Source organism: Centruroides sculpturatus, unplaced genomic scaffold (assembly GCF_000671375.1).
Source record: "Centruroides sculpturatus isolate CEXI.00-Female unplaced genomic scaffold, Cexi_2.0 scaffold19, whole genome shotgun sequence".
Taxonomy (NCBI): domain Eukaryota; kingdom Metazoa; phylum Arthropoda; class Arachnida; order Scorpiones; family Buthidae; genus Centruroides; species Centruroides sculpturatus.
The window spans coordinates 975,831-985,654 of NW_019386694.1; the positions used below are offsets into that span (position 1 = coordinate 975,831).

A 9,824-nucleotide genomic window follows, 5' to 3' on the forward strand; every position below is an offset into this window, starting at 1 on the left:
TTATATTTTAAAATTATTTTATATATTTTTTTTATATTTCGCATTGAATTTCGGTATGAGAAGGGAATTTTAATGATTTATTTAAAGTTTTTAAAGATATTTTTCAATATAAATCGGATTTATTTCAATGATTTTTTTTATTTGTTTTGTAAGAATAGTTTGTACAAAAAATAGTTCTTTATTATTATTTGTTTTTTATTTTTCATTAATGGAAAATTTGGTTCTTAAAATGACCAAACTTTTATTTTATTTTTGTATTTTTAGATTTAATAATTTGAGGTTTTTAAGAGTAAAAATGCTTTCAAATTTCTTCAGAGTTTAACCAGAAAAAAAAATCACTTAAAATCTTATCACAGTTTTAAAATACAGTTATTTTATTTAAATTTTGATTATTTTCCTTTATTTTTACTTCGCAAAATGGTGATAAAACAATCAAAACTTTCAAACTTTGACTGCCAAGAAATTTTATTCCATATATTTTAATAATAAAAACATGTAAAAGAAGTGAATAATAACTTACAAATTTTTAATTCGAACAACAAAAAATAAAAAATAAAATCAAGATAAATTAAAAATTTGCCCTGTTTAACACCACTTTGTAATTCATCCAAGGCGCGATTTATGATAATTTTTTTTTTCTTTTTTCTTTATATCCAAATGAGAATCTTTCTAGTAGCCAGATATATAAAATTTGGCATTGAATGATGTCATAATCCTGCTTTATAGTTTTTCCAAAAATCCGAATTTGTTACCGAAAGAAATAACTAAACTGATTCACTTCTTCACCACAATATAGGCCCATGTCTCAGTTAGTTGGTGACTTGCACAGCCGAAAGCTTCTGGCTCAGTCGAAATCCTGGCCAAAAAAGGAAAAAAGTTTCCTGCCTGTGTTAAAGTTCATGTCTGTGATTTACCGTTTGACAGTTAGTAATTGAGCAGCACGCAAATGATAATCAAAAATAAAATTGGTGAAATCGAAGATGATGAATCTTCCGTTTGAGTCAGATGATTGGATACCGCATCGTCATATTTTCCAAATATTGAGCCTAGAATAATGATTACATATTCAGGAAGTTTATAAATAAGATTAATGCGATCTTATATAGTAGTGATTTTAAAATAAAAAAAGGGAATAATAGTAAGTTCTCTAGTTGCTAACTTTACCTTTATTCAAACTAAAATGATTAGGATCATATTCCACTTTTAAGAAAGCTGTCATTTCTACTTCAAACACACGATTTGGATCTTGAGGGAGTTCCGCTGGTATCTCTCTCTTCTTTCTACCATAACCAAACTGATCGTTTCCGCAAGGCACCTACAAAAATTTCGAATCCGTAAAGAACAAATTTTATGTAAGTCTACAAAATAAAAATAAAATACTTGATCCACAAAGTAAATCAAGTGATAAGCTGGATTAAGGGTTACTAAATTGGAACTGGTTTGTGAACCATAAGAGTCTTCGATTAATGTTTAGTTTATAAATCACATTAAGAAGCTCTCATCCTGGATTTCCGGTCAGGGAGCGAGTTAAATGTCTACGGAAAGTGTGTTCGATTTTCATAATTTTCTGGACTATATATTAGTTTAATTAAGGAAGATTATTCTACTTATTTTAACTCTTAAAAATGGTAAAAAAAGAAAGAAAATTGTAATGTAAATAGCTGATTCTCTCTTAAATATAGGACCCGATTTATATTTAAATTAAACAAGCTATAGCTTAAGATCATATGTTACGACGCTGCAGTTTAAGGCCTCAAATTTTTAAATTTATTACTATGTGGTAGAGGGGAAAGACCTCTTAAACATTATAGCTTAGAGCCACAACAGGTTCAAATCCGCCTCCGCTTAAATACTAAAATAAATTACATAAACAACTTGAAAATAGGCGGAAAAATTCGAAATTTTATTTTATAACCTGTATTTTATTAAATTAATATATTTAAATAACTAAATTCCGAGAATAATTATTATATGAAAGCTTTTAATGTAAACGTCTATCACATTTCACTTAAAATGACAGATACATACATCAATTTTTATAGTTAATTTTATTTTATGTATATACCAAGGTTAATATATTTACTGTCACTTCATTCTGTGGCATTTCATAAATAAAACTTTCATCTTTATTCAAGAGATATTACAAAATATAAAATAAATTATAGTTTATTAATTAGGTTTAAGAATTGCTAAATTGGATAATTATAAACTACAAGTTTAATTAAAATTTGATTAATAAATTAAAGTGAAATTCTCATCTATAATTTTATATTTAAGTTCGAAATATAATCGAAAATAAAGCCAAAATTTCTTCATTTTTTTCTTAATTATTATTATTATTATTATACAGGTTAACCCAAAAGTCAGTTAACCAAGACTACTTTAAGATTAATGGAAGCGACTAAAACACGAATAATAACATGCAGCTGTTTAAAAATTCGTAAAATTTATTCAGCAACTGACTTTTAGACCACTCTGTATTTATACAATGCAAAAAAATATATTTAAAAAAATTTATTTATTTATCCATAAATATTTAAACATTTTTTGAGTTTTTATATTATATTATTGGTATTAAAATAGTTGGCATTCAGGAATTTTTTGATATATTATTGTGGAAAAATACATATTTTGAAATTAAAAAATACCAACTAGAAAAAATTAAAAAAGGATACCTTAAAATGTGTATTATGTTTATAGAAAACATCACTTTTTCTTATTATTTTTACATTTTAATTAAATTCAAATGTAAAGCATAACAAAAACAATTGTTTAATCAATAAAAGAAAATCAAATAAGATTCTAGCAATTATTTACACAATATGTGTACTTAAAATTAATTATTTTTCATGGATCTGTAAAGAATAACAATCGTTCATTTAATCAAAAAAAAAAAAAAAAAGGATAAAATATCCCATTCTATTACTACAATAACACAGGAATACAAGTATAAATAATTTAAAACCAAAGAGAAATTCTCCTTAACGGATGTTAACTATAAATAAATAGTAAATGAATAAAATAAATATTTTCTCACCCCTTTACACTGCTGTAGACAAACATTGACTGTACCAACAAACAAAACATAATTAGATTCAGGAAATTTAAATGCTCGAAATTTTGCTGAAAGAGTCTTTCCATTATCATTTGTTTCGAAATTACCAAATATGTAAGGATCTATTGAACATCTAGAAAATGAAAAATTTATATTTTATTTAATAATAATTAGTTCTCATTGATTAAATTTGCATTTTAAATATATTTTGAAAGAGAATTCAAGAATGTTTACCCGTTCATAATTATAATTTCTTCTTGATCCGGTGTATTGTCTGTCACTTTTAAATAACTCGTCAATAGACCGTATGTTTCTGTTTAGATAAATAATTAATTAAGATTATTTTGTATGTACTTTCTTTATTTTATTTATAATTTTAAAAAAAATTACCTGAACTTTTCTTATCGAGAAAAATCATCATCTCTAAGGGTGTTCCCGGTTGCACGTTAAGAGTTGTATCTAGAAATCTACCATTCTGTTTTAATGTCAGACTTAAATATGGTACCGCTGCGTGTGCTTCTATGTAATCTGTTATGTTAACGTGTCTAAAATAGAAATAAAATAATTTATAATTAATTAATCACTGTTTTATCACTAATCACGATTAAACAGTATTAACTTTGCTTAATTGGAGTTTAAATTCTCTTTTTAACGGTTTTCGTAAATTGTAATTAAATGGAGACGATTTTGATTAATTTTAATTATAATTAAGTTTTAGAAAAATCTTAATTATAAAATATTTTTTCGTAATTAAGATAAATAAATAAGTAAAAATAAATGTTAAAATATNTCAACCTTTCTAGATACACTGTCGTGTCTGAATTATTGATGTAGACGGTAACTTTCATCATTTTAGGCGAACATGTAACATCATAAACAGCTGAAAAATAAAAACAACAACAAAAAAAATCGGTATGAAAGTTATTTAACTCGCGAAGATGTTTTCGATGTTGCATATATAAAGTAAAAGGTCATGAACATCTCTGTAGGCGTCTAGTTGCCCACACGCAGCCTTCATTGCCATAAATGTCCACAGTCCATCCTAAGAGTTCACTCACCTTCTTGTAGACTGGGTGACAATTCTGTTGTTGTTCTAGCGCAAACGTAGATCCCAAACTAAATACTATCGCTAAAAGCAGTATTAAAGATTGCAAATGTTTAAGAATAAATAAAAAATGAAGGATTAAACGGACAAGGCAATATTGTTATGAACACTTGTACAGTTGTAATTAAGAGATGATTACAACCAGTAAATTATCGATTAATGGTGAATGCAAGTGCTCTTCATACAATAATGAAATCCAATAGAAGATAAATGAGGCTAATCAGAAAAGTGAATAGTCAAATTAGCATTTTATAGATTCTCTTGTTTGTTTAGAATAGCATTTCCCTCCGAGGACATTTTACATTGTAAACCATTAGGTAACGTTAAAGAGATTTAATCTTACGCAGAATATTTAATGGATATCTTTAGGAGGAAACATAATTTAAAATTCTTTTTTTATTTTTCTCCTCTTATATGCTAATAAACAAATAAAATTTAACTATAATAATTTAAATTAAAGTCGAGTTTATAACTGTCAAAATACATTAAAATATTAATTAATATTAAATATTAATGGACGTATATCGTAGAGAAATTAATTCACTGCCATGGCAGTTAGAGGAAGAAAAATTATACATTTGCAACAGGAAAATTTATCTATTTATCAATACATATATATTTATTTAATCATATAATTATTTTAATCCTTCGTATTAAGTTTATGGAGTAATTCGCCTTCAACACTCAGTAACCCGTGCAACCGTTCATTGCTGAAAATTTGCAATTCAATTAGTGTTATCCAATCATCTGGTTTAGAGAACAGATGACTGCAGCTCAGAAACAACACATTTCTCTCTCTTATGGGATTATTATCATGAGAATTTAACAGTTACGAGTCTCCATCTTAACATATTTCACTTGAGAAAATTTTACGTTAAACAACAAATCCTAATCAATCATCTCTCTGCAAATGTAATTTACATTAATTTTTTTTTAACTTACAAAATTAAGAAAATTCTTATTTTTACTATTTTTAAATAAGCCACCAAATTATTATTAAATATATACTCGAAATTCTAATTTGAAAACAAATTTCATTGATATACATAAAGGTCACGGCGTAGAATGGGAAATCTTGAATCGAACCATTTCCAATCCGAATAATTTATCATTGATAATAATACTAGATTATGCATTTTTCAATTCCTCAATAAAGGATTGGGAATTGAGGAGTGAGGTCGAATCCATTGAAGGTCGTGGTTAGATTGTTTGGATATATTGGTGCAAGGAATTCTACCACCATACTACACCAAATAATCGTCGGAATCTAAACTATAGTTTTATTAAGGGCCAGGCCCGAACATAATGGGCATAACTATGGAAGGTCTCGAGTCAATTAATCAATTAATATGTAAAAATCTTACGTTGGCTCAAAGAAATCTTCTGGTAATGTGTTCCTTGCGTTTCTAATTTTTCCATTTTTGTTTGCATCCCCGGGAATGACACAACGGACTAAAATGACTTCTTTGTCTTTGTTCATATGCTCTAATATGACTCTGTGATAGTATATCCTTTGACCCTTAAAAAAGTAAATAAAATAATAAGTAAAAAGTTTAAAATGTAATACATCCAAACTTTCAAAAATGATCAAAGTAATTAATTATTTTGCATAAATTACTTGAAAATTTAATTTAGTTTATTTTACATCAAGTGTTTTATAGTCTAAAGTAATAATTCACTTTAATAGATGTTTTTAGATTTTTATCTATCCTAGAATAACTGTTTATCAAATTATCGTTGATCTCTGATGACTTTTAATGAGTTAGAAGCTAATCAATTATAATAAAAATCCTTCCTAAACTACCTTCTATACGAGCTTTATATCATTTTTGATTTATCGCCCTCATAAAAGAAAAATGATAGTAAAAGAAGAAGAAGAATAAGCTAAAAGTTTCAAAATTAAATTGCTTTTTTAAAAAAATATATTCTTTTTACCGTGAGTTTATTTAGCATTTTGGTAGTTCCACAGCTGTATATGTTATCCAATGGGAGTCTAAAAGATGCGTAACCATCCCTCAGTTCTGGTTCACAATCTAAAGGAATAAATGCGTTGTGTAATTAATATTAATATTCATGGAAAACAGTTAATTTTGGTAATTACACTTTTTTTCCACATTTAAATATAATATGATATGGTAATTAAATTAATTAAACGTGATTAAATTCAAGCTAATTGAGAATTTTTGTATTTTGATCCTTCTGCAAATATTTAATGGTTTCGGATAATGGGAATAGAAAAGTATTTACCTGAATAACCTTTCAACCTTTCTAGATACACTGTCGTGTCCGAATTATTGATGTAGACGGTAACTTTCATCATTTTAGGCGAACATGTAACATCATAAACAGCTGAAAAATAAAAACAACAACAAAAAAAATCGGTATGAAAGTTATTTAACTCGCGAAGATGTTTTCGATGTTGCATATATAAAGTAAAAGGTCATGAACATCTCTGTAGGCGTCTAGTTGCCCACACGCAGCCTTCATTGCCATAAATGTCCACAGTCCATCCTAAGAGTTCACTCACCTTCTTGTAGACTGGGTGACAATTCTGTTGTTGTTCTAGCGCAAACGTAGATCCCAAACTAAATACTATCGCTAAAAGCAGTATTAAAGATTGCAAATGTTTAAGAATAAATAAAAAATGAAGGATTAAACGGACAAGGCAATATTGTTATGAACACTTGTACAGTTGTAATTAAGAGATGATTACAACCAGTAAATTATCGATTAATGGTGAATGCAAGTGCTCTTCATACAATAATGAAATCCAATAGAAGATAAATGAGGCTAATCAGAAAAGTGAATAGTCAAATTAGCATTTTATAGATTCTCTTGTTTGTTTAGAATAGCATTTCCCTCCGAGGACATTTTATATTGTAAACCATTAGGTAACGTTAAAGAGATTTAATCTTACGCAGAATATTTAATGGATATCTTTAGGAGGAAACATAATTTAAAATTCTTTTTTTATTTTTCTCCTCTTATATGCTAATAAACAAATAAAATTTAACTATAATAATTTAAATTAAAGTCGAGTTTATAACTGTCAAAATACATTAAAATATTAATTAATATTAAATATTAATGGACGTATATCGTAGAGAAATTAATTCACTGCCATGGCAGTTAGAGGAAGAAAAATTATACATTTGCAACAGGAAAATTTATCTATTTATCAATACATATATATTTATTTAATCATATAATTATTTTAATCCTTCGTATTAAGTTTATGGAGTAATTCGCCTTCAACACTCAGTAACCCGTGCAACCGTTCATTGCTGAAAATTTGCAATTCAATTAGTGTTATCCAATCATCTGGTTTAGAGAACAGATGACTGCAGCTCAGAAACAACACATTTCTCTCTCTTATGGGATTATTATCATGAGAATTTAACAGTTACGAGTCTCCATCTTAACATATTTCACTTGAGAAAATTTTACGTTAAACAACAAATCCTAATCAATCATCTCTCTGCAAATGTAATTTACATTAATTTTTTTTTAACTTACAAAATTAAGAAAATTCTTATTTTTACTATTTTTAAATAAGCCACCAAATTATTAAATTTTAATAATTAATTATAATTAAAAATTTCTTAATTTATGCTTAATTAAAATTTAGTTTATTTAGTAGACAGCAGATGGCGTAATATTTGCTTAAGAATATTTTATTAATCATTCAATAATTTTCTTTTTAAATCCTTAAAATATTGACTGATATAATTTTAATAATTTATAAATATGTATTTGGAAATTGGTATTTTAAATAAATATTTTTATAAAATTCTAAAAAAAAAAAAAAAAAAAACATATATTTAAACTTTGTGTTTTAATCAAATTCCATAAAAATAATTTAAAAAATAAAATAGAAAATAAAAGAAGAGTGAAAAAAAAATTCTTTTTAACAAGAATTTAAATTCTCGAAAAGTTTACATATTTTTCAAGCGAAAAATTTGCAATTTAGAACAAACAATTTTTATTTTTTAAACAATTATCAACCTACAGAAGTACTTGACATCCTTGTTCGGATCTGTTAAAACTGGATTTTTGTTAGTGGGTATTCGTTTCCTAGTAAAACAGTTGCTTCAGGCATTTATAAGTATTCAATCAAATTTTTAAAAATTTTCCAAGAGAAGAAAAATGATGAATATAATAAATTAAATTCATACAATTTTTTATTTTATTTTTTTCTCATTTTTATTAAATTTTTTCTTTTTTTACGTGTATATACAATTCAGAAATAAATAAATAAATAAATAAAATATATAATCACTATGATGGCAAAATACACTATACCCACCATGAATATAAAATCATTGCCATTATACTGTACAGCAGAAGTCGGCAACGCGGCGCCCGTGGCACATTTTAGATGCACCCTTCAGAACCAAGTCACGCAAGAGCAAATATACAGTAGAGCATCGATTATCCGAATGAGTTGGGGACTGGGGTTGTTTGGAAAATCGATTATGTACGAAAAAATATATTAACCTATCTCATGTTGAAATTCGTTCAAAACGTGTAACAGTAAATGCAATTAATTATAAGTTTTTTTTTATCGATTACCTACTAAGAATAAAGTATATAGAATAAAATTACGAAAAGTTATACTAGAATTATGTTTGAAAAAGACAATTGAAAAACTTATAGAACTAAGATGTAATTATTCGGTAAACGATTATCCATATACATTGCTTACGAAATTGAAATACGGCATNGTAATTTACATTAATTTTTTTTTAACTTACAAAATGTAATATTTCAAAGAGCAGGAAATTACCTCCCCCAAACAAAAACCCATAGATAAAAGTAATAACATTACAATAATATTTACTCTTTATTTACTCTATTTAGATATTTTAAATATATTTTAAAATTAATGCAATCAATAAAATATTTGTAAAATAGAAATGTTATTATGAAAAATTTATTAGCATTTTATTAGTATAATAAATTGAATTATCATGACTTTTTTACTGAAGAAAAGTTATTAAAACGTGAATAAATCGAATTATGTTAATACTTTATATAAAATCATGTTCTGAATAGCAAAGAAAGGTTCGTGTAGGTGTAACGATAAATCACCAAAGGAGTTTGTAGTTGTCTTTAGAGAATGACTATTTTTTTTTTTTATCTAGTAATTCGACAGATGACCCAAGGGATCAACTGTACTGGTCTATCCACCTTGTCATGTAAGGGTCGTGCCTCAGGGATTTGTTCTATCTCTTCAGAACATATTAGATCTCCAACATTCATATCTTAGCTCGTTAGAAATAAATAAATAATAATAATAATAAAGTATAAAGTTTTATACAGTTTTAAACGATGAAATTGAATAATATATATACACTTTCCTTGATTAGAAAAATATAAAAAAGTAAAATGAATTATATTATCTTGTTCAATAATTTGCTTTTTTTGTTGTTGTTGTTGTTTTGTTTTTTTATGAGAGTTGAATGTAATCTTGTTTTTCTTTTTTTTATCATCAAGTAATAAATTTTCTTATATGATTTATGATTTAACCATTTCTGACGTAACTTCCGTGATTATTTTGTGAAGGAAAAGTGAAAATATCATTATAAATTTAAGAGTAAAAATTTCTTTATATTTATTTTTATAATATTTTAATTAACTTTTTTATATAAAATTTTATTTGGA

At 26.0% G+C, this 9,824-nt stretch overlaps 1 protein-coding gene across 1 annotated transcript in view; it reads right to left on the bottom strand.

Moving 5' to 3' along the window:
• Nucleotides 1-457: 457 nt before the first annotated feature.
• LOC111615606 overlaps nucleotides 458-9,824 on the bottom strand; it is a 30,477-nt gene continuing 21,110 nt past the window's right edge. Inside the window, exons 2-9 of the mRNA XM_023357014.1 lie at nucleotides 6,408-6,509; nucleotides 6,096-6,193; nucleotides 5,525-5,679; nucleotides 3,446-3,600; nucleotides 3,290-3,368; nucleotides 3,038-3,188; nucleotides 1,165-1,315; nucleotides 458-1,046 (exon numbers count right to left, since the gene is read on the bottom strand). Coding sequence (XP_023212782.1) covers nucleotides 925-1,046; nucleotides 1,165-1,315; nucleotides 3,038-3,188; nucleotides 3,290-3,368; nucleotides 3,446-3,600; nucleotides 5,525-5,679; nucleotides 6,096-6,193; nucleotides 6,408-6,509 — 1,013 coding nt within the window. The 3' untranslated portion in view covers nucleotides 458-924. The remainder of the gene's footprint in view (nucleotides 1,047-1,164; nucleotides 1,316-3,037; nucleotides 3,189-3,289; nucleotides 3,369-3,445; nucleotides 3,601-5,524; nucleotides 5,680-6,095; nucleotides 6,194-6,407; nucleotides 6,510-9,824) is intronic.